General features: G+C 42.7%; 1 protein-coding gene across 1 annotated transcript in view; it reads right to left on the minus strand.

Annotated features, from left to right (window-relative positions):
- The window catches only part of LOC121543136 (tyrosine-protein phosphatase non-receptor type 23-like), a 39,480-nt gene that overhangs the window by 12,545 nt on the left and 359 nt on the right, over positions 1 to 26,576 (minus strand). The window contains exons 2-3 of the mRNA XM_041852841.2: positions 13,245 to 13,319; positions 12,988 to 13,115 (exon numbers count right to left, since the gene is read on the minus strand). Coding sequence (XP_041708775.2) covers positions 12,988 to 13,115; positions 13,245 to 13,319 — 203 coding nt within the window. The remainder of the gene's footprint in view (positions 1 to 12,987; positions 13,116 to 13,244; positions 13,320 to 26,576) is intronic.

Genomic DNA, 26,576 nt, shown 5'->3' on the forward strand with positions numbered 1-26,576 from the left:
GTTCTAGAGTTTTCCCTGTTAACACTATCAACGTTTCCCTTTACTGTGGCAATTGTGATCGAATCAACGCAATATTAGCCATTTTGTTGTTGGCAGAACGCATCGGAGTAGGATTCTATTGCATTGACAGGCACTACTCAGCCCGTACTCTACACAGACCAGTGCGGTATAAACAATCAGAGCTGCAGTAAGCCTATATGCAAATATACCATAGCCATATATGTACAGTTGAAGTCGGAAGTTTACATACACTTAGGTTGGAGTCATTAAAACTCGTTTTTCAACCACTCCACAAACTTCTTGTTAACAAACTATAGTTTTGGCAAGTCGGCTAGGACATCTACTTTGTGCATGACACAAGTAATTTTTCCAACAATTGTTTACAGACAGATTATTTCACTGTATCACAATTCCAGTGAGTCAGAAGTTTATATACACTAAGTTGACTGTGCCTTTAAACAGCTTGGAAAATTCCAGAAAATTATGTCATGGCTTTAGAAGTTTCTGATAGGCTAATTGACATAATTTGAGTAAATTGGAGGTGTACCTGTGGATGTATTTCAAGGCCTACCTTCAAACTCAGTGCCTCTTTGCTTGACATCATGGGAAAATCAAAAGAAATCAGCCAAGTCTGGTTCATCCTTGGGAGCAATTTCCAAACGCCTGAAGGTACCACGTTCATCTGTACAAACAATAGTACATAAGTATAAACACCATGGGACCACGCAGCCGTCATACCGCTCAGGAAGGAGACGGTTTCTGTCTCCTAGAGATGAACGTACTTTGGTGCGAAAAGTGCAAATCAATCCCAGAACAACAACAAAAGACCTTGTGAATATGCTGGAGGAAACAGGTACAAAAGTATCTATATCCACAGTAAAACAAGTCCTATATCGACATAACCTGAAAGGCCGCTCAGCAAGGAAGAAGCCACTGCTCCAAAACCGCCATAAAAAAGCCAGACTATGGTTTGCAACTGCACATGGGGAAAAATATCGTACTTTTTGGAGAAATGTCCTCTTGTCTGATTAAACAAAAATATAACTGTTTGGCCATAATGACCATCGTTATGTTTGGAGGAAAAAAGGGGGTTGCTTGCAAGCCGAAGAACACCATCCCAACCGTGAAGCACTGGCGTGGCAGCATCGTGCTGTGGGGGTGCTTTGCTGCAGAAGGAACTTGTGCACTTCACAAAATAGATGGCATCATGAGGAAGAAAAATTATGTGGATATATTGAAGCAACATCTCAAGACATCAGTCAGGAAGTTAAAGCTTGGTCGCAAATGGGTCTTCCAAATGGACAATGACTCCAAGCATACTTCCAAAGTTGTGGCAAAATGGCTTAAGGACAACAAAGTTAAGGTATTGGAGTGGCCATCACAAAGCCCTGACCTCAATCCTATAGAAGATTTGTGGGCAGAACTGAAAAAGGGTGTGCGAGCAAGGAGGCCTACAAACCTGACTCAGTTACACCAGCTCTGTCAGGAGGAATGGGCCAAAATTCACCCAACTTATTGTGGAAAGCTTGTGGAAGGCTACCCGAAACGTTTGATCCAAGTTAAACAATTGAAAGGCAATGCTACCAAATACTAATTGAGTATCTAAACTTCTGACCCACTGGGAATGTGATGAAAGAAATAAAAGCTGAAATAAATCATTATCTCTACTATTATTCTGACATTTCACATTTTAAAAATAAAGTGGTGATCCTAACTGACCTAAGACAGGGAATTTTTACTAGGATTAAATGTCAGGAATTGTGAAAAACTGAGTTTAAATGTATTTGGCTAAGGTGTACAGTGAGGGAAAAAAGTATTTGATCCCCTGCTGATTTTGTACGTTTGCCCACTGACAAAGAAATGATCAGTCTATAATTTTAATGGTAGGTTTATTTGAACAGTGAGAGACAGAATAACAACAACAAAATCCAGAAAAACACATGTCAAAAATGTTATAAATTGATTTGCATTTTAATGAGGGAAATAAGTATTTGACCCCCTCTCAATCAGACAGATTTCTGGCTCCCAGGTGTCTTTTATACAGGTAACGAGCTGAGCTTAGGAGCACACTCTTAAAAGGAGTGCTCCTAATCTCAGCTTGTTACCTGTATAAAAGACACCTGTCCACAGAAGAAATCAATCAATCAGATTCCAAACCACCATGGCCAAGACCAAAGAGCTCTCCAAGGATGTCATTGACAAGATTGTAGACCTACACAAGGCTGGAATGGGCTACAAGACCATCGCCGAGCAGCTTGGTGAGAAGGTGACAACAGTTGGTGCGATTATTCGCAAATGGAAGAAACACAAAATAACTGTCAATCTCCCTCGGCCTGTGGCTCCATGCAAGATCTCACCTTGTGGAGTTGCAATGATCATGAGAACGGTGAGGAATCAGCCCAGAACTACACGGGAGGATCTTGTCAATGATCTCAAGGCAGCTGGGACCATAGTCACCAAGAAAACAATTGTTAACACACTACGCCGTGAAGGACTGAAATCCTGCAGCGCCCGCAAGGTCCGCCTGCTCAAGAAAGCACATATACATGTCCGTCTGAAGTTTGCCAATGAACATCTGACTCAACTCGCATCAACTCAACTCGCCGTGTTTGGAGGAGGAGGAATGCTGCCTATGACCCCAAGAACACCATCCCTACCGTCAAACATGGAGGTGGGAAACGTTTTTCTGCTAAGGGGACAGGACAACTTCACCGCATCAAAGGGACGATGGATGCGGCCATGTACTGTCAAATCTTGGGTGAGAACCTCCTTCCCTCAGCCAGGGCATTGAAAATGGGTCATGGATGGGTATTCCAGCATGACAATGACCCAAAACACACGGCCAAGGCAACAAAGGAGTGGCTCAAGAAGAAGCACATTAAGGTCCTGGAGTGGCCTAGCCAGTCTCCAGACCTTAATACCATAGAAAATCTGTGGAGGGAGCTGAAGGTTCGAGTTGAGAGGTGTCAAATACTTATTTCCCTCATTAAAATGCAAATTAATTTATAACATTTTTGACATGCATTTTTCTGGATTTTTTTGTTGTTATTCTGTCTCTCACTGTTCAAATAAACCTACCATTAAAATTATAGACTGATAATTTCTTTGTCAGTGGGCAAACGTACAAAATCAGCAGGGGATCAAATACTTTTTTCCCTCACTGTATGTAAACTTCCGACTTCAACTGTATGTGCCATTTACTTTGAACTGGACTGTGTTTAAAGCATGAGCAGTCGTGAGTAGATGCGCTTAATTTGAGATCAAAACAAGAGCTGCATGTAGCCACGTGTGCATATTTTCTTCATATCCTTTGCTAGTTAGTGAGTTATTAGCCCGTTTATAGATAATTTGTAGTCAGCAATAGGGGGAGTGATTGCTGCAAAGCGAGTCAGGTAAAGAGCTTTTTTATGTCTTAAAGGGGCAGTGTTGTATTTTGAGACAGGCTTGAATAAGCTAAGTAGCCAATAGGTAGAGGGTAACATAATTTGTCTGATTCTCTGTAATAATGGTATGGGAATAATAATGCATTTTATTTTGTAAAGCGGTTTCTTGCATCTTACAACACAACAACATTTTCAGTCACCTCCTTGTCTGAAGGACAAGTGGATAAACAGGTTAATGTTAAACACTGCATGTTGTTTTTTCAAAAGTCTCATGGAATGTAGGCCTACATTGAACACCACACATTGGCTGCTACATTAGGCTGAATGATAGAACAGCTATTTCCATGTGAAAATGTTATGGGATGCATTTCCTCTATTGTTTTGATGGTAGGCCACTCTGGTAGGCCTACTTTATGATCAAATAGCCATAGTAGCCTACATGGCCACTGTTAAAACTGTAACTTAAACCTGGTATGGCCTCCCGAGTGGCGCAGTGGTCTAAGGCACTGCAGTGCTTGAGGCGTCACTACAGATCCGGGTTCGCAGCCGGCCGTGACCGGGAGACCCATGAGGCGACGCACAATTGGCCCAGCATCGTCCAGGTTAGGGGAGGGTTTGGTCTGCCGGGAAGTCCTTGTCCCATCGCGCTCTAGCGACCCATCGCGCTCTAGCGCATGCACGCTGACACGGTCGCCAGTTGTACAGTGTTTCCTCCGGCTGGCTTCCGGGTTAAGCGAGCAGTGTGTCAAGAAGCAGTGTGGCTTGGCAGGGTTGTGTTTCGGAGGACGCATGGCTCTCGACCTTCACCTCTCCTGAGTCCGTACGGGAGTTGCAGCGATGGGACAAGACTAACTACCAACTGGATATAACGAAAAAGGGGTATAATAAATGCTTAAAGCGGGTACAGCCTCAGTGTTCGCGTTTACTGTGAACACTGAGGCTGTACTTGCTTTAAGTGCTGGACGTTGCACAGAATTTTCACAACGTTAAAGTTTGCGCTAAGCAGACCTGAAATTTGCTCAGTGCCTGAAAGAAATTGAGGGAACATTGCATAACACATTCGCTTTTCCAGCAGCAGATTATGATAGATAATGTCAAAAGATGCACTGAAGTCTAACAAAACAGATCCCACAATCTTTTCATTATCAATTTCTCTCAGCCAATTATCAGTCATTTGTGTGAGTGCCGTACATGTTGAATGCCCTTCCCCTATAAGCGTGCTGAAAATCTGCTGTTAATTTGTTTACTGTGAAATAGCATTGTATCTGGTCAAACACTATTTTTTCCAAACGTTTACTAAGGGTTGGTAACAGGCTGATTGGTCAAATGTTTGAACCAGTAAAGGGTGCTTTGCTATTCTTGGGGAGCAGAATTACTTTTGCTTCCCTCCAGGCCTGAGAGCACACACTTTCCTGTAGGCTTAGATTGAAAAGATGTCAAATGGCAGTGGCAATATCGTCCGTTATCATCCTCAGTCATTTTCCATCCAAGTTGTCAGAACCATGTGTCTTGTTGATAGACAACAATATTAGTGTCACCTCTTCCACACTCACTTTACAGAATTACAATGCTTGTCTTTCATAATTTGGTCACTTATGCATGGATATGTAGGCTCAGAATTTGTTGTTGACATGTTATGCCAAAGTTAGCTAATCTTGCCAATTAAAAAAGTATTAAAGTAGTTGGCAATATCAGTGGGTTTTTGTGATGAATGAGCCATCTGATTCAATGAATGATGGGCCGAATTTGCCTTATTGCCCAAAATTTCATTTAAGGTGCTCTAAAGCCTTTTACTATCATTCTTTATATAATTTATCTTTGTTTCATAGTGACTGTTTTTCCAGAAAATATTAATGTTCTGGTAAGAGAGAATGAAATTAGCGACACACTGCATACATGAGGGTGTGGTGTGTGTCCTCAGGCCCCCTACTCTACTACCACATATCTATAACACAAAATCCATGTGTATAGTGTGTATGTTATCGTGTGTGTGTATGCGTGTGTCTGTGCCTATGTGTGTCTTCACATTCCCGGCTGTTCCATAAGGTGTATTTTTATCTGTTTTTTTAAAATCAGATTTGACTGCTTGCATGAGTTACTTGATGTGGAATAGAGTTCCATGTAGTCATGGCTCTATGTAGTACTGTGCCTCTGCCATTGTCTGTTCTGGACTTGTGGACTGTGAAGAGACCTCTGTTGGCATGTCTTGTGGGGTATGCATGGGCGTCCGAGCTGTGTGCTAGTAGTTTAAACAGACAGCTTTGTTGCATTCAACATGTCAATGCTTCTCACAAATACAAGTAGTGATGAAGTCAATCTCTCTTCTACTTTGAGCCAGGTGAGATTGACATGCATATTATTCATGTTAACTCTCCGTGTACATTTAAGGGCCAGCCGTGCTGTCCTGTTCTGGGCCAATTGTAATTTCCCTAAGTCCTTTGTGGCACCTGACCACATGACTGGATAGTAGTCCAGGTGTGACAAAATTAGGGCCTGTAGGACCTGCCTTGATGATAGCGTTGTTAAGAACGCAGAGTAGCGCTTTATTATGGACAGACCTCACCCCATCTTAGTTACTGTTGCATCAATGTGTTTTGAACATGACAGTTTACAATCAAGCATGTGTTCTGTTATACAGGTAACTCTTGATTCACAATATAGCAGGGATGTAAAGCCATAACACCAATGTTCCCTCTAAGCTTAGCCCAGAGACTAATTAAAGCTCCCCGGGACTGCCGCGCAGAAATATCAGCCCACAGAGAGAAGCACAAGATTGAACTTAAACTTTTAGAGCAGTGGTAACCAACCGGTTGATCGCGATCGACTGGTCGATCTCCAAGGCATTCCTAGTCGATTGCCAAACATTTCTGTAAAAAAACCCAACGATAAAGCCTTGTGTTCCTATTTTAATTTTTTTCGTCTCGGGCTGTTGGCAAGTAGGTGATCTGTTGCCATTTTGAACCATTGCATGTGTCTGAAGGTAGAAACTCTGCCTTCCCAGCGGCCCAGAGAGCAAATCAAGTGCACTTATAGGCCTACCGCTGGCCAATCGGATGGCTCAGATGACCGTGTCTGCAGTATCGTAGCAAGGCATAAAAGAAAGCTACAGCAAAGTTGATACTGTGAAATTTCAAAACGTTTAAAACCATGACTAGAGAGACTGTCAAACAAATGCTGTTTTTATGAGTGAGTTCATGTTTAAGTTCTTACTCAGCACTGTCAACACTTTGTATTCAACGCTTTTATAAGCCATAAAAGCACGTTTTTCCTATATCCACTCAGCGCTACAACAAGCACTGCAGCAGTAATGAATGAGTAGGAAAGTGTATCTATAGGCTTGCGTTGTTGTTATTATTAGCGGTTTGGGTCTTTTTAATATCGAGGAATATTTCACTTTCTCTGTTCATAGGAGTAACAACATGACTTTGTGCATGAGGCAGAAAGAATGCGGTGCAGTCGAGTTTCGCCAGTTGGAAGATGGTGTCCCTTTTTGGTCAGTGAAGGAAAGGGAGAGCGGAGGGACGTTGAGAGGCGGACCCTCAGTCTGCAGCTCTCTCCCTCCGCTGAGACTGACCATCAGACGCAGGCACCATCAGCCCAGTAAAAAAATTAAAATTCAGCTGTGCTTCACAAGTAATACAACTGCGGATCTATTTCCGATGTGATCATATAGTCTACCTCAAATGTTGAAATGTAATTTTTAAAAATAGCCCAAACAACAATGCATTGGCAGGGCAATTCAAGCAAAGCCAATATGTGGTGATAATGTATTGGGCCTATAGCTTACTGCACAAACCTCATTGCTACAGTACTGTTTTTAATTGATTCATGTTGCATAGGCGTACGGGAAAAAAAAAAGTCATGTTAAAAAAATATCTGAGCGGTAGATCTCGGCTTGCATTTTGACACAAATTGATCTAGACTCAGAAAACGTTGGTGACCACGGTTCTAGAGTTTTCCCTGTTAACACTATCAACGTTTCCCTTTACTGTGGCAATTGTGATCGAATCAACGCAATATTAGCCATTTTGTTGTTGGCAGAACGCATCGGAGTAGGATTCTATTGCATTGACAGGCACTACTCAGCCCGTACTCTACACAGACCAGTGCGGTATAAACAATCAGAGCTGCAGTAAGCCTATATGCAAATATACCATAGCCATATATGTACAGTTGAAGTCGGAAGTTTACATACACTTAGGTTGGAGTCATTAAAACTCGTTTTTCAACCACTCCACAAACTTCTTGTTAACAAACTATAGTTTTGGCAAGTCGGCTAGGACATCTACTTTGTGCATGACACAAGTAATTTTTCCAACAATTGTTTACAGACAGATTATTTCACTGTATCACAATTCCAGTGAGTCAGAAGTTTATATACACTAAGTTGACTGTGCCTTTAAACAGCTTGGAAAATTCCAGAAAATTATGTCATGGCTTTAGAAGTTTCTGATAGGCTAATTGACATAATTTGAGTAAATTGGAGGTGTACCTGTGGATGTATTTCAAGGCCTACCTTCAAACTCAGTGCCTCTTTGCTTGACATCATGGGAAAATCAAAAGAAATCAGCCAAGTCTGGTTCATCCTTGGGAGCAATTTCCAAACGCCTGAAGGTACCACGTTCATCTGTACAAACAATAGTACATAAGTATAAACACCATGGGACCACGCAGCCGTCATACCGCTCAGGAAGGAGACGGTTTCTGTCTCCTAGAGATGAACGTACTTTGGTGCGAAAAGTGCAAATCAATCCCAGAACAACAACAAAAGACCTTGTGAATATGCTGGAGGAAACAGGTACAAAAGTATCTATATCCACAGTAAAACAAGTCCTATATCGACATAACCTGAAAGGCCGCTCAGCAAGGAAGAAGCCACTGCTCCAAAACCGCCATAAAAAAGCCAGACTATGGTTTGCAACTGCACATGGGGAAAAAGATCGTACTTTTTGGAGAAATGTCCTCTTGTCTGATTAAACAAAAATATAACTGTTTGGCCATAATGACCATCGTTATGTTTGGAGGAAAAAGGGGGTTGCTTGCAAGCCGAAGAACACCATCCCAACCGTGAAGCACTGGCGTGGCAGCATCGTGCTGTGGGGGTGCTTTGCTGCAGAAGGAACTTGTGCACTTCACAAAATAGATGGCATCATGAGGAAGAAAAATTATGTGGATATATTGAAGCAACATCTCAAGACATCAGTCAGGAAGTTAAAGCTTGGTCGCAAATGGGTCTTCCAAATGGACAATGACTCCAAGCATACTTCCAAAGTTGTGGCAAAATGGCTTAAGGACAACAAAGTTAAGGTATTGGAGTGGCCATCACAAAGCCCTGACCTCAATCCTATAGAAGATTTGTGGGCAGAACTGAAAAAGGGTGTGCGAGCAAGGAGGCCTACAAACCTGACTCAGTTACACCAGCTCTGTCAGGAGGAATGGGCCAAAATTCACCCAACTTATTGTGGAAAGCTTGTGGAAGGCTACCCGAAACGTTTGATCCAAGTTAAACAATTGAAAGGTAATGCTACCAAATACTAATTGAGTATCTAAACTTTTGACCCACTGGGAATGTGATGAAAGAAATAAAAGCTGAAATAAATCATTATCTCTACTATTATTCTGACATTTCACATTTTAAAAATAAAGTGGTGATCCTAACTGACCTAAGACAGGGAATTTTTACTAGGATTAAATGTCAGGAATTGTGAAAAACTGAGTTTAAATGTATTTGGCTAAGGTGTACAGTGAGGGAAAAAAGTATTTGATCCCCTGCTGATTTTGTACGTTTGCCCACTGACAAAGAAATGATCAGTCTATAATTTTAATGGTAGGTTTATTTGAACAGTGAGAGACAGAATAACAACAACAAAATCCAGAAAAACACATGTCAAAAATGTTATAAATTGATTTGCATTTTAATGAGGGGAAATAAGTATTTGACCCCCTCTCAATCAGACAGATTTCTGGCTCCCAGGTGTCTTTTATACAGGTAACGAGCTGAGCTTAGGAGCACACTCTTAAAAGGAGTGCTCCTAATCTCAGCTTGTTACCTGTATAAAAGACACCTGTCCACAGAAGAAATCAATCAATCAGATTCCAAACCACCATGGCCAAGACCAAAGAGCTCTCCAAGGATGTCATTGACAAGATTGTAGACCTACACAAGGCTGGAATGGGCTACAAGACCATCGCCGAGCAGCTTGGTGAGAAGGTGACAACAGTTGGTGCGATTATTCGCAAATGGAAGAAACACAAAATAACTGTCAATCTCCCTCGGCCTGTGGCTCCATGCAAGATCTCACCTTGTGGAGTTGCAATGATCATGAGAACGGTGAGGAATCAGCCCAGAACTACACGGGAGGATCTTGTCAATGATCTCAAGGCAGCTGGGACCATAGTCACCAAGAAAACAATTGTTAACACACTACGCCGTGAAGGACTGAAATCCTGCAGCGCCCGCAAGGTCCGCCTGCTCAAGAAAGCACATATACATGTCCGTCTGAAGTTTGCCAATGAACATCTGACTCAACTCGCATCAACTCAACTCGCCGTGTTTGGAGGAGGAGGAATGCTGCCTATGACCCCAAGAACACCATCCCTACCGTCAAACATGGAGGTGGAAACGTTTTTCTGCTAAGGGGACAGGACAACTTCACCGCATCAAAGGGACGATGGATGCGGCCATGTACTGTCAAATCTTGGGTGAGAACCTCCTTCCCTCAGCCAGGGCATTGAAAATGGGTCATGGATGGGTATTCCAGCATGACAATGACCCAAAACACACGGCCAAGGCAACAAAGGAGTGGCTCAAGAAGAAGCACATTAAGGTCCTGGAGTGGCCTAGCCAGTCTCCAGACCTTAATACCATAGAAAATCTGTGGAGGGAGCTGAAGGTTCGAGTTGAGAGGTGTCAAATACTTATTTCCCTCATTAAAATGCAAATTAATTTATAACATTTTTGACATGCATTTTTCTGGATTTTTTTGTTGTTATTCTGTCTCTCACTGTTCAAATAAACCTACCATTAAAATTATAGACTGATAATTTCTTTGTCAGTGGGCAAACGTACAAAATCAGCAGGGGGATCAAATACTTTTTTCCCTCACTGTATGTAAACTTCCGACTTCAACTGTATGTGCCATTTACTTTGAACTGGACTGTGTTTAAAGCATGAGCAGTCGTGAGTAGATGCGCTTAATTTGAGATCAAAACAAGAGCTGCATGTAGCCACGTGTGCATATTTTCTTCATATCCTTTGCTAGTTAGTGAGTTATTAGCCCGTTTATAGATAATTTGTAGTCAGCAATAGGGGAGTGATTGCTGCAAAGCGAGTCAGGTAAAGAGCTTTTTTTATGTCTTAAAGGGGCAGTGTTGTATTTTGAGACAGGCTTGAATAAGCTAAGTAGCCAATAGGTAGAGGGTAACATAATTTGTCTGATTCTCTGTAATAATGGTATGGGAATAATAATGCATTTTATTTTGTAAAGCGGTTTCTTGCATCTTACAACACAACAACATTTTCAGTCACCTCCTTGTCTGAAGGACAAGTGGATAAACAGGTTAATGTTAAACACTGCATGTTGTTTTTTTTCAAAAGTCTCATGGAATGTAGGCCTACATTGAACACCACACATTGGCTGCTACATTAGGCTGAATGATAGAACAGCTATTTCCATGTGAAAATGTTATGGGATGCATTTCCTCTATTGTTTTGATGGTAGGCCACTCTGGTAGGCCTACTTTATGATCAAATAGCCATAGTAGCCTACATGGCCACTGTTAAAACTGTAACTTAAACCTGGTATGGCCTCCCGAGTGGCGCAGTGGTCTAAGGCACTGCAGTGCTTGAGGCGTCACTACAGATCCGGGTTCGCAGCCGGCCGTGACCGGGGAGACCCATGAGGCGCGCACAATTGGCCCAGCATCGTCCAGGTTAGGGGAGGGTTTGGTCTGCCGGGAAGTCCTTGTCCCATCGCGCTCTAGCGACCCATCGCGCTCTAGCGCATGCACGCTGACACGGTCGCCAGTTGTACAGTGTTTCCTCCGGCTGGCTTCCGGGTTAAGCGAGCAGTGTGTCAAGAAGCAGTGTGGCTTGGCAGGGTTGTGTTTCGGAGGACGCATGGCTCTCGACCTTCACCTCTCCTGAGTCCGTACGGGAGTTGCAGCGATGGGACAAGACTAACTACCAACTGGATATAACGAAAAAGGGGTATAATAAATGCTTAAAAGCGGGTACAGCCTCAGTGTTCGCGTTTACTGTGAACACTGAGGCTGTACTTGCTTTAAGTGCTGGACGTTGCACAGAATTTTCACAACGTTAAAGTTTGCGCTAAGCAGACCTGAAATTTGCTCAGTGCCTGAAAGAAATTGAGGGAACATTGCATAACACATTCGCTTTTCCAGCAGCAGATTATGATAGATAATGTCAAAAGATGCACTGAAGTCTAACAAAACAGATCCCACAATCTTTTCATTATCAATTTCTCTCAGCCAATTATCAGTCATTTGTGTGAGTGCCGTACATGTTGAATGCCCTTCCATATAAGCGTGCTGAAAATCTGCTGTTAATTTGTTTACTGTGAAATAGCATTGTATCTGGTCAAACACTATTTTTTCCAAACGTTTACTAAGGGTTGGTAACAGGCTGATTGGTCAAATGTTTGAACCAGTAAAGGGTGCTTTGCTATTCTTGGGGAGCAGAATTACTTTTGCTTCCCTCCAGGCCTGAGAGCACACACTTTCCTGTAGGCTTAGATTGAAAAGATGTCAAATGGCAGTGGCAATATCGTCCGTTATCATCCTCAGTCATTTTCCATCCAAGTTGTCAGAACCATGTGTCTTGTTGATAGACAACAATATTAGTGTCACCTCTTCCACACTCACTTTACAGAATTACAATGCTTGTCTTTCATAATTTGGTCACTTATGCATGGATATGTAGGCTCAGAATTTGTTGTTGACATGTTATGCCAAAGTTAGCTAATCTTGCCAATTAAAAAAGTATTAAAGTAGTTGGCAATATCAGTGGGTTTTGTGATGAATGAGCCATCTGATTCAATGAATGATGGAGCCGAATTTGCCTTATTGCCCAAAATTTCATTTAAGGTGCTCTAAAGCCTTTTACTATCATTCTTTATATAATTTATCTTTGTTTCATAGTGACTGTTTTTCCAGAAAATATTAATGTTCTGGTAAGAGAGAATGAAATTAGCGACACACTGCATACATGAGGGTGTGGTGTGTGTCTACGTGTATGGTAGGGAGAGCTTATGAAAGTGTGTGTTTGTGTGTGTGTGGATAGTCCAGATTGTCCATCTGTAGATGCTCTAGAGATATCTGTTGATAAGCAACTGCTTGCTAAGGTTACAGTTAGGGATGGTTTAGAATAAGGGTTAGGGTAAGAGTTAGGGTTAGGATAAGGGTTAATGGTAGGGTTAGTAGATAGTCTGTAGAGCATCTACAGATGGACTATCCAAATAAAGTTATTTCCTTCTTTCCGTAGCTGTCTGTGGTAGAGTTTATGAAAGCGAGTGTGTGTACGATAAGGATCTCATGGGTAAGTATGTAAATATAGGGGTCCTATGTGTACTTCCTTGTCTCATACCATGAGATGGGTACTGCTGCCTCCTGCCCAGGCCCCAGAGGCACACGGCTCTGGAGGTAGTGCAGCTGCCCAAAGTACTTCCTCAAAATGCTGCAGCCCTCAAAGTCCCGCGTCACATTCACCGCACCCTGCCAGAAAAAGAGAGAAACACTTACTTATTATATGATAGAAAGACAGTACAGTATATGACCTACATAACAAAAAAATCACAACATATGACATTTGCATAGCACAACTCGCTCAGTCCCAGTTCATACCTGTCGCAGTGTCTCCAGCTTCTTCAGCTGTTCATTATAGTTGTCTGGATTCTCCCCATAGTTCTTCAGGATGAACTGAAAAGAGAGAGGCAAAGCAGATAAGCGGGGCCATTGGGAGCACAGCAAATAACCTTTCATTAACCAATAAGGTCTATGTCCCGTGTGGCTCAGTTCGTAGAGCATGGTGCTTGGAACGCCAGGGTTGTGGGTTTGATTCAAAAACGGGGGACCAGTATGGGAAAAAAAATATGAAAATGTATGCAGTCTCTCTGGATAAGTGTCTGCTAAATTACTAAAATGTAATATTCGATCAGATTCAGATTTGGAGAAATGTTATTGTCCCATCTCTAGAACATTCAATTTGGCCTTGAGAGTTGATTAGACGAAAATGTAGGCCTATTAGAAGTACAACAAACCTAATGGCCCTAACATTGTCAAAAGAATCCTGGGCTGAGAGAGCCCCTGGATTAGTGTAGGGTGGGGCGTGTATGACTATAGTGCATTCAAGCAATGGTGATTCTATCTTTACCCAGACACCATTCACATGGAAAACCTTTAGTTTTACATAGGCATTGACGGTTTTATTAGGCATAATTGTTGGACGATTCCAGAGTTTAAAGCATGGTTGTTCTACTGAAAAGGTCGGGGACATTCTAAAAACGTTTTTTTCGGTCCCTTTTTGGCGACCAATTGACTATCAAATCAGTCAGACCATCATGTTAAACCGTTTATTTTTTTCCATTCACTTGTGGGATAAAAGGCTGTCCCACAGTTGCTGCTAATCATTCTGGTTTTGCCATAACAGAGGTGAAACATACTGCGTGTCCACAGGCTACAACAGATCATCAGTGGAATTCACACAAGAAGCCTTTGCCTCACAACATAGAAAACTACTTTACAGTAAGTTAATATTTGTCATTTGGGTCAAAGGTGTCAGGATGGAGATTATGTGGCAATTATCTAAACAAAGGTGAGGATATAACAGTTCACCTGACAAGGTGAACTTCACAGCCCAACATTACACTGTTGATTTCGTGTACATTTTACATTTACTGTACTTTTCACAGCATTTGCTGATAACGAAATCTGGAAATACTCTGGATACATTCAGTAACATAATAATAATAATAATAATAATAATAATAATAATAATAATAATAATAATGCATATTTGAGGTTGATGCAATATAAGACAAAATGCTTACAAGAGTTAGAATGAGAGGTCAAACTGGTGTCTCCAAGTGGCAACATAACTCTCCAAAGTGTGCACAGTTCCTAAGTAATTTCAACACACTTTTATGACTCAGGGAAAGAGCAGCTCTCCTAGCTGTGCCTTTGAGGAACTGAAGCAAGCAGACTTGTAGTATATATATTTTTTTGAATGCTGCCCTGAATCCCCACCATCACATTGTTCCAGCAGGATCCAGCTCTAATTTAGCACTGACATTCATAATTATTCCATAATCCAATCCAAATAATCAAATGTAATCCATGTAATAAAATAAAACCAGGTCTGTGCCCATTGTGTGGACAAAGGGAATGAATATTAATCTCCAGACAGTGTTTATTAATTTTTTGGTCTTTGTTAGCCTAAAGTCGGAATTCATTCAAATCCACATTAGGTCCGCGTTAGATCTACCTTATAGCTAGAGGAGGCTGGTGGAGGAGCTTATAGGAGGACGGGCTCATTATAATGGCTGAAATGGAATTGTGGAACGGAGTCTAATATGTGGTTTCCATATATTTTATGTGTTTGATACCGTTCCATTTTAATCCATTCCAGCCAATACAATGAGCCTGTCCTCCTATAGCTCACCCCACCAGCCTCCTCTGGTTATAGCGCGCTTGACATACAAAGGTTATTCCTAATTGAGCCAACATGCACAGCTTTTACAGTAAATGAGATTTCGCGAACGTCTGGGAAAATGCCTTTAAAAGCTGCATTGTCGGCTGCCCGACACCAACTCAACTCAAGCTTGCTCCATTCCTCCCCCTTTCCACTCTAACTGCCCTGTTCACACTGCCAAATACACTATAACACCAGTCAAGGGTTCAACGCATCTAAGGATGTCTGCATACAAGGACCACAGGGGAAGGGGAGCCATGTGCAACATTGCCATGGTCAACAGAGACCGACCCACATCTCTGTACTGTGTGTTTTGCTGCTCTGGACAGGCACCCCAGGGCGCTCCAGATGATGTCGTAATGCACAGCATCCACTATGGATACCCGTATGCGGCCGCAGACCTGCTTTGCCTCGAAGGACCAGGATGCAACGCCAAGCACGTCTCTCACCACACACCTCGAGAGCCAGGACGCCCTCAACCAGACGTTTCTGACTATCCAGAACAGGGAGATGCGGTAGGAGGACTTCCCCTTTTACCTCACCGTGTGCATGTCCAGCATGTTTGGAGACTACAACAACGTAGACCATTGAGTTTTACAAGCTCCTGGGGGTACAGAAGGTGTTCCTCTACCTCACCAGCTGTGGACCTGGAGAAGGTCCTCCAGTACTACGCAGAGGAGGGCACTCTGGAGGTGATCGACAGGCCCATCAACCACTTCCTCAAGACCTTTACTGGGTGGGAGGCCCAGGAGCTGGAAGGGGACATCCACCTCAACGGCCAGCTGACCACCATGAACGCCGGTCGCAGTACCTGCTGCTGGCTGACGTTGATCAGCTCCTGGTCCCGGCCTCACACATCTCACTGTGACCCCTCATGGAGGACCTACAGGGGCAGCACCCAGACGCAGCCGTGTTCCTGATGGAGACGCACCTCTTCCTTGCCACGGCCGGTACCACTACGCCAGACCATTCCGCACAGAGGAGGGCGCCGGAGGTGGATCTCCTGGACTACGCCTAAAGAGAGCCTGTTCAGGAGGACACCTTCCACTCCTACAAGATGGTGGTCAACCCCCGGCTGGTGCTGCAGACAGCCATGTTTTGAGGTGACACAGAGCTATGGTGACACTGTGAGGGTTCCGTCCAATGTGTGTAAGATCATGCAGGTGAAAGAAGCTCAGAAAGGGAGCTGGACCAACGAGCAGCTGGTCCTCGATTGAAGTCTCTGGGAATTCAGAGATTATCTCATGCCCACTATTGATTACCGTAAGTTTTACCGAAATTAGGAATACAGACAACTCCTTGTGAGCATTTAGTCAGTTGGATATTGATAATCAAAATGCGAGATTTCTGGGACCACAGGGTAAATCCATTTGAATTTTTGCATAGCCCACCATACCATTAGACATCCATGTCTTCATTACTGGAAAAACAATTATGGTTGAGATTTACATAATTTAAACGCTTACAAACAGGGTTGTCAAACTATTTTATAATTTCTTGAAAAAAATGTTTTCAAAAAAAGATTGTATTTTTTTAAAATCTTAAATGTTGGGCTGTGAAGTAATTGAATAACCATGTAACTGATGGTTATGGATGAAGGAATCATTAAAATAAAATAACCATCAAAACGGTTTAAATAGGCCTACATTCACTTTAGTAACTTTAGACACCATTTTGTATACATCTGGCCCTTCATTGGACACTGTGTTAACAAACCTCCAAACAAGCTTCAATGCCATACAACACTCCTTCAGTAGCCTCCAACTGCTCTTAAACACTAGTAAAACTAAATGCATGCTCTTCAATCGAACGCTGCTGGCACACGCCCACCCGACTAGAATCACCACTCTCGACGGGTCTGACCTAGAGTATGTGGACAACTACAAATACCTAGGTGTCTGGTTAGACTGTAAACTCTCCTTCCAGACTCACATTAAGAATCTCCAATACAAAGTTAAATCTAGAATCGGCTTCCTATTTCGCAACAAAGCCTCCTTCACTCATGCTGCCAAACATGCCCTCGTAAAACTGACTATCCTACCGATCCTTGACTTCGGCGATGTCATTTACAAAATAGCCTCCAACACTCTACTCAGCAAATTGGATGTAGTCTATCACAGTGCCATCCGTTTTGTCTCCAAAGCCCCATACACTACCCACCACTGTGACCTGTACGCTCTTGTTGGCTGGTCCTCACTACATGTTCGTCGTCAAACGCACTGGCTCCAGGCCATCTATAAATCACTGCTAGGCAAATCCCCGCCTTATCTTAGCTCATTGGTCACCATAGCAGCACCCACCCGTAGTCTGCGCTCCAGCAGGTATATCTCACTGGTCATTCCAAAAGCCAACACCTCCTTTGGCCGCCATTCCTTCCAGTTCTCTGCTGCCAATGACTGGAACGAATTGCAAAAATCTCTGAAGCTGGAGACTCTTATCTCCCTCACTAACTTTAAGCATCAGTTGTCAGAGCACCTTACCGATCACTGCACCTGTACACAGCCCATCTGAAATTAGCCCACCCAACTACCTCATCCCTATATTGTTATTTATTTTGCTCTTTTGCACCCCAGTATCTCTATTTGCACATAATCTCTTGCACATCTAGCATTCCAGTGTTAATACTAATTGTAATTATTTTGCACTATAGCCTATTTATTGCCTTACCTCCATAACTTGCTACATTTGCACACACTGTGTATATATATTTTCTGTTGTATTTTTTGACTTTATGTTTTTTTACCCCATATGTAACTCTGTGTTGTTGTTTTTAATCGCACTGCTTTGCTTTATCTTGGCCAGGTCGCAGTTGTAAATGAGAACTTGTTCTCAACTGGCTTACCTGGTTAAATAAAGGTGAAATAAAAATAAAGAAAAGAAAAGTTAAAAAAAGTTTAATTAACTTTATTTTAATGTAGATTAACTTTACCTAATAGTGTTTACTAATGATTATAAGCAATTGTTTTTCTAACTTAGTCTGTCTATTAAACATTCTACATTTCCTCCTCTTTCCAACTGTCCTTTGATACTTGAGCAGCTCCCGTAGATGCTCGAGGGGTGTAGAGTGCTATAGGCTATGGTACTTCAGTAAACAAATGGGTGGACTTTATTTTATACAATGCACGTTTTCATTGCTTGCTAGTAAATAAATCAATTGGTCTTCTTTTAAAAACAGGTTGGATGTGTCCAACTATTCATTAATTATTCAACAGCAGTCAACAACTTTGTTCTGGATCTGAGGCCTTTAATGTGTTCATGTATCAAATGGACAATGCGCCAATCCTCTCCAACCTGGTATGGTATAATTTTATATGGAATCTTGTCTAAATTTATAGACTAATTAACATTGATCGGACTGGTCCTGTCTGATATGCCGCCCTAGACAAGACAAAAAAAATTGCCGCCCTCCACTTTTATGAATGCCCATGTGGTAGCCTACCGTTTGTAAAACAGGCAATTTACCATTGATCCCTGTCATTTGGTTACATTAATTTCTGTTGATGCATGTATTAATTACAGTAATTTACTGTTCTCATTCTCGGAGTGGAAACGTTGTTTGCAGAGTTCACAACCTTTCAAACCATAATTTACGTGCTCCATGAGAGCAATGGGCATGTGTCTGGTTTCACTGTCCTGTTGACGGAGCGCGTGCGCCTGAGCATGCATACCGTACATTTCAACCAGAAGCGATGCCTCTGCTTGACAACTCTTCGCTACAAAAGATTGGCCTCTTCGTGGGCGTAGGCGTGAACCTATTCAAGTAAGTAAGTAAATACATTTAGAAAATGTTTTTAAAATATGTATTATTATCTAGCTAGCTCGCTAGCTTCAGCAGGCCACTGTGTGTAGGCTAATGAGCTGCTTGTTAGCTAGTTAGCCAACTTTACATACTACAACTAGTTAAGGCCATATTAGCTTGTTATCTTGATGTAGGCCTATTGATCATTGTAAATTAAAAACTCATGCTCCAATTGCATTTGTAGATAACAGCAATGGAAGAGGAATACCTGGGATAGGATAAAGTAATCCTTCTACCCCCCTCTTACCCCACACCCTCCAAAAAAAAAAAAAAAAAACATATTGTAAAGTGGTTATCCCACTGGCTATAAGGTGAATGCACCAATTTGTTAGTTGCTCTGGATAAGTGTCTGCTAAATGATGTAAATGTAAGAGGGTGAATGGATTTTCCGCTCCAGCTGTCAGAAATGGGAGTAGGTGTACTAGTTAGATAGGGCAGGTTGTGGGATGACATTATGCAAATATTCTCCAGTTTTAGTCCCTGGAGAGGAAAACTGTAAACTGGTGGTTTTGATTGACAGGTGCTTTTACAGTGGTGTTGTATGTGAGTTTGCTGATTCTCTAGAGGCCTATATGTCCATTCAGAAAGTTTCCTAAAGTAGCCTGTCTGGACTCCATCTCTTTAATAAATAAATAAAATAATATAATAATAATAATAATAATAATAATAATAATAATACGCCATTTAGCAGACGCTTTTATCCAAAGCGACTTACAGTCATGTGTGCATACATTTTTACGTAAAATCAAACTGTCCTGTCATGATTTAATCTCGTAAAAGGCCTATTTTCAGTAGCTTAGGTTACATTATTTCTCTCATTACAGCGTCCTCTTTTTGAAGAACATATGCCAATGCCATCGAATGACTGCAGCAGCAGGGTTTGTGACTGTATGTGAATACTTTGTTTAATGGTTTTGTGCGTTGAAATAGGATCTGTTTTTAAAAAATGTATATGCAGAAAAGCCAAGAGACAAGGACAAGGTTGGCATATATCAGTGGAGGCTGGTGGGAGGAGCTTTAGAAGGACGGGCTCACTAATGTCTGGAATGGTATAAATGGAACCGTATCAAACATGAAACCATATGTTTGACTCCGTTCCATAGATTCCATTCCAGACATTACAATGAGCCAGTCCTCCTATAGCTCCTCCCACCAGCCTCCTCTGGCATTTCTTTATTTTGACTCTGTTAATGTTGTGCCAATATGAAAAAGCGACAGATCCTCTCCAACCTGGCATTTCTTAATTTGTTGATTAATATATGTAATAATCGGAATAATGAAATGCCATGAAAAATAACGAAGTGTAATTACTTGTTTCAAAATGGTTTTATTAAGAAGCATATCAATGTTAACAAGTGTACAAACAGCGTTGTGACCCCCCTGAACGGTTATGTCGGTGACCATGTACATTGACCTGGACAATTACCATAACCTCAAATTCCAAGATCACCACAGTCCAAGTTAAATGTAAATAAGCTACAATTTGTGTAAAGTCCCATTTTTTTTCATATTCACATATGTTCTAACTTAGACCCTATTTTACATGATCTGAGGTTTTTGTGTTGTGCCCACCATCGGTTGAGACACAACATGCTCTTGAATACAGGGTGGGTGTCATGTTTGGCTGATAATTGTAGTAATATAAAAATAAAAAAAAGACTTAAACTTTCAAATGGTACCACAAAGATGGTTGGAGGTCCACACAGATAATGTTGACTTCATTGGGAATATGTTGCCTTAAATGATACTGTCAATCCTCCATAAGAAACACATTGAAATCATAGAAATATCGATAATAGAATAGACATGACCATTTAAGTTGAGATTCGATGGTGGGTGGACCGGCGGCCATCTTTGTGGTAGTAATTAGAAGTTAAAATTTTAATTCAATTTACATTTCAATGGTGTACCCACTGTACCAACTACATTGTAGTGGTCTGAAGGGATAGGTCCAGTCTATGAATTGTATTTCTATGATTAAAATGTAATCCACGCTGTACTTAAGAGCATGTTGTGTCTCAACTGACGGTGGGCACAATGCAAAAACCTCAGATGATGTAAAGTAGGGTCTAAGCTACAACATACGTGAATATGAAGAAAAATCTGAGTTTACTTGTTTAGATAATTTACGTTATTTTATTATTATCTAGACATTTTTAAATAGTTTGACAACCCTGTTTGTAAGCTTTTAAATGATATCAAACTCAACAGTTTCTTTTCCAGTGATGAAGACATCATGGTAGCTCAGTTGGTAGAGCATTGCGCTTGCAACGCCAGGGTTGTGGGTTCGTTTCCCACGGGGGGCCAGTATGCACTCAATGAGAACCTTTATCTACTGAATGTTTTGTCATTCAGGTCCAAAAAAAGTACTTTCTGACCACTTCTTCCATGGGCAAACATGTATGGACATTTTTGTTTAAATCAAAAGGGATGCTGTCAAAAAATTATTGACTTGAAATGGATTTACCCTAGTTTCTATTTGCATTGAGGTCAAAGGTGACCAACGCCATGATAACATGCACAGTAGTACTGTAGATACTTTTTTTTTTTTTTTTATAAAACCATTTTTAATAATCAATGATGTGTAGTTTTGGAAGGATGTCTTAGTTGATCCATTTTTAGATTTTGTCAGTCAAATTATTGTGCAGTTAATCAAATCTGGTTAGTGGTGGACTCGTCATGTATATTATTAGGTATTATAGGTAGGCATCGTGGGCTGTTGTGGGTAGTTGTTGTATGTAGTTATTGTAGGTTACTTTTGTATTCGGCGGTGCCGGGTGTAGCACGAAGCTAGCTAGCTAACTCACCTCCTGAACTAGCTGGCGAGTAGCTATTAGCAACGGTAGCTACTAAATACAATATCCTTTCAGCCAGCTACATTTGTTCGCAGCGACGCCGTTTTTCAAACAAAGTCAACACAGCAGCCATTGCTAGCTAGCCAACACTACCAGCTAGCTGTACTGTAGTAGCTAAATACAATATCTTTGTGCTAGCTAGCCAACGTTTAATTATTGCTGCGTTATGAAAGAACTAGACACGGACACGAATTATCTGTTTAGTGTGTTAACACACTATTGGTAGTTTGTTGTAACCAAGTATTGGCGCTAAACTGTGTGTTATTGGATGCTAGCATGCTAGTTAGCTATGGCGTCATAGTTAGCTAGCTGAATAAGTAAGTTGAGTCTATTCCTTGAAACATTGAACCGCTGTAGTTTACAACAATTCTAATTTCTAAAGTGGAAGTTGGGAGAGTTTTATTCGGGTGGTTCAGTGAAACAATTATAGTTTCTGAGGTGGAAGTTGGGAGAGTTATATTTTTTTTGGTGAGGGAGGCCCTGCTCTCTCCTTTCCCAGATGTTTAGTTCATTTCATTCCGATCTCCTCTGCATTATTGTAGCCATCTGCTACAGCCTGTCAACTATGCCTCTGCCTATCCCTGTTCTCTCCTCTCCGCACAGGCTACACAAACGCCTCACACCGCGTGGCTGCTGCCTCTCTAACCTGGTGGTCCCTGCACGCTCCACACACCTGGAGTTCCAGGTCTCAGGCAGCCTCTGGAACTGCCGTTCTGCTGCCAACAAGGCTGACTTCATCCCAGCCTATGCTACCCTCCAGTCCCTCGACTTCCTGGCGCTGACGGAAACATGGATTACCACTGAAAACACTGCTACTCCTACTGCTCTCTCCTCGTCTAACCATGTGTTCTCGCATACCCCGAGAGCATCTGGTCAGAGGGGTGGTGGCACAGGAATCCTCATCTCTCCCAAGTGGTCATTCTCAATTTTTCCCCCTAACCCATCTGTCTATCTCCTCATTTGAATTCCACGCTGTCACAGTCACTAGCCCATTTAAGCTTAATATCCTTGTCATCTATCGCCCTCCAGGTTCCCTTGGAGAGTTCATCAATGAGCTTGACGCCTTGATAAGTTCCTTTCCTGAGGATGGCTCACCCTTCACAGTTTTGGGGGATTTCAACCTCCCTACGTCTACATTTGACTCATTTCTCTCTGCCTCCTTCTTTCCACTCCTCTCCTCTTTTGACCTCACCCTCTCACCGTCCCCCCTACTCACAAGGCAGGCAATACGCTTGACTTCATCTTTACTAGATGTTGCTCTTCTACTAATCTCACTGCAACTCCCCTCCATGTCTCCGACCACTACTTTGTATCCTTTTCTCTCTCGCTCTCCTCCAACACTACTCACTCTGCCCCTACACAGATGGTAACGCGCCGCCGCAACCTTCGCTCTCTCTCTCCCACTACTCTCTCCTCTTCCATCCTATCATCTCTTCCCTCTGCTCAATCCTTCTCCCTCCAATCTCCTGATTCTGCCTCCTCAACCCTCCTCTCCTCCCTTTCTGCATCCTTTGACTCCCTGTGTCCCCTATCCTCCCGGCCGGCTCGGTCCTCCCCCTCCAGCTCCGTGGCTTGATGACTCATTGCGAGCTCACAGAACAGAGCTCCGGGCAGCTGAGCGGAAATGGAAGAAAACTAAACTCCCTGCCGACCTGGCATCTTTTCACTCCCTCCTCTCTACATTTTCTTCATCTGTTTCTGCTGCTAAGGCCACTTTCTACCACTCTAAATTCCAAGCATCTGCCTCTAACCCTAGGAAGCTCTTTGCCACATTCTCCTCACTGCTGAATCCCCCCCCCCCCCTCCTCCCTCTCTGTGGATGACTTCGTCAACCACTTTGAAAAGAAGGTTGACGACATCCGATCCTCGTTTGTTAAGTCTAATGACACTGCTGGTCCTGCTCACACTGCCCTACCCTATGCTTTGACTTCTTTCTCCCCTCTCTCTCCAGATAAAATATTGCGACTAGTGACTGCAGGCCGCCCAACAACCTGCCCGCTTGACCCCATCCCCTCCTCTCTTCTCCAGACCATCTCCGGTGACCTTCTCCCCTACCTCACCTCGCTGATCAACTCATCCTTGACCGCTGGCTATGTCCCTTCCGTCTTCAAGAGAGCGAGAGTTGCACCCCCTTCTCAAAAAAACCAACACTCGATCCCACTGATGTCAACAACTACAGACCAGTATCCCTTCTTTCTTTTCTTTCCAAAACTATTGAGTGTGCCGTCTTTAGCCAACTCTCTTGCTATCTCTCTCAGAATGACCTTCTTGATCCAAACCAGTCAGGTTTCAGGACTGGTCATTCAACTGAGACTGCTCTTCTCTGTGTCACGGAGGCTCTCCGCACTGCTAAAGCTAACTCTCTCTCCTCTGCTCTTGTCCTTCTAGACCTGTCTGCTGCCTTTGATACTGTGAACCATCAGATCCTCCTCTCCACCCTCTCCGAGCTGGGCATCTCCGGCGCGGCTCACTCCTGGATTGCGTCCTACCTGACCGGTCGCTCCTACCAAGTGGCGTGGCGAGAAGCTGTCTCCGCACCACATGCTCTCACCACTGGTGTCCCCCAGGGCTCAGTTCTAGGCCCTCTCCTTTTCTCCCTATACACCAAGTCACTTGGCTCTGTCATATCCTCACATGGCCTCTCCTATCATTGCTACGCTGACGATACACAACTAATCTTCTCCTTTCCCCCTTCTGATAACCAGGTGGCGAATCGCATCTCTGCATGTCTGGCAGACATATCAGTATGGATGACGGATCACCACCTCAAGCTGAACCCTGGCAAGACGGAGCTGCTCTTCCTCCCGGGGAAGGACTGCCCGTTCCATGATCTCGCCATCACGGTTGACAACTCCGTTGTGTCCTCCTCCCAGAGTGCGAAGAGCCTTGGCGTGACCCTGGACAACACCCTGTCGTTCTCCGCTAACATCAAGGCGGTGACCCGATCCTGCAGGTTCATGCTCTACAACATTCGGAGAGTACGACCCTGCCTTACACAGGAAGCGGCACAGGTCCTAATCCAGGCACTTGTCATCTCCCGTCTGGATTACTGCAACTCGCTGTTGGCTGGGCTCCCTGCCTGTGCCATTAAACCCCTACAACTCATCCAGAATGCCGCAGCCCGTCTGGTGTTCAACTTTCCCAAGTTCTCTCACGTCACCCCCCTCCTCCGCACACTCCACTGGCTTCCAGTTGAAGCTCGCATCCGTTACAAGACCATGGTGCTTGCCTATGGAGCAGTGAGGGGAACGGCACCTCCGTACCTTCAGGCTCTGATCAGTCCCTACACCCAAACGAGGGCATTGCGTTCATCCACCTCTGGCCTGCTGGCTCCCCTTTCTCTGCGGAAGCACAGTTCCCGCTCAGCCCAGTCAAAACTGTTCGCTGCTCTGGCACCCCAATGGTGGAACAAGCTCCCTCACGACGCCAGGACAGCGGAGTCACTCATCACCTTCCGGAGACATTTGAAACCCCACCTCTTTAAGGAATACCTGGGATAGGATAAAGTAATCCTTCTACCCCCCAAAAAAAAAAATATATATATATATAAAAAAAAATTGTAAAGTGGTTATCCCACTGGCTATAGGGTGAATGCACCAATTTGTAAGTCGCTCTGGATAAGAGCGTCTGCTAAATGACTAAAATGTAAATGTACTGTAGCAACTAAATCACATTTTATAGATGAATGCCCTTAATCACACCTAACAATATTTATCTAAATGACCCTTTCCTTTCATCGTTGTTTGTCAATAAACATTAAATGGTTCCAATAAAAACTTTCACGACAGTTTTGACTATGAAATTCATCTTTCTTTATATATCTGCATCAATACTGTATCACATGTAATCTGCTAAATTTTAACCTGGATGACAAATACATGATCAATCTGTTTTAACATTGAATCCCTATCTTATCAATATTCTCTTGTCATGGTTGTCTATGGACTGGGAGGAGTTGGTCTCCTAATGGCTCTGGAGCTATCCCATCATTCCCTACTGTGGTATGTCTACTCTGGTCAGTGAAGAGCCTCTCTAATAAGCAGCTACTTATAGTCAGACTCACTGGAGCCACAGACTCACTGGAGCCACAGTCTGGAGGTAAACAAAACCATTATTTGTCCTTATTACAAGCCACACACACACAAATGTTTCCAACATGATATATTTATGCCAGCCTTAGCCTAATAAATCACACACAGCTGTCTATATGTATTGTGCTTCACCAGGACAGAAATGGTCCTGTTACCAAACTCCAGCTGCACTGCTAGCCTAAACAATGAAACTCTATTATTCTCTCTCGGCTCTATTTCTTCTTCTCTCCATTCTTTTTCCATTTACTGTTTTTATCCTATATTTCCTTTCCAGATAACAATAATCTGTAACTGCTATAATAAAAATCATAACCTTAATTGAATGTCATTGACAAACGTTGCTAGAAAATATATCTGGGACTAAGCTGTTCTCTCATTTTAACTCATTCAAGCACTAATTTCAGAATGTCTTGGTTATTTTTCACCATGTTTTCCCCCCCTTAATGACAGGGGAGTGAACATACAGGATTTCAACCTGCCAGAATTGCCTCTACCTCAAAGCAAACTGGTCCAGGGCGTATGTGATAATGACGTCATCATTCTTTGAAAGACTAACTAGCTACACTCTCAGGCCTGCACAGCAACCAAGACAGCTAGTTCGTTAGCTATCTTATTTATTTGTTGTGACAGGGGTATCTGACACATTAGCTACATGTTGACATAAATAGGTCATTATCAACTTAGCTAGCTAACGTAACTGTAAACAAAGGCGATTGTCATGGCTGACACAGCTAGCTAACT

Source organism: Coregonus clupeaformis, unplaced genomic scaffold (genome assembly GCF_020615455.1).
Source record: "Coregonus clupeaformis isolate EN_2021a unplaced genomic scaffold, ASM2061545v1 scaf0790, whole genome shotgun sequence".
Classification (NCBI taxonomy): Eukaryota; Metazoa; Chordata; class Actinopteri; order Salmoniformes; family Salmonidae; genus Coregonus; species Coregonus clupeaformis.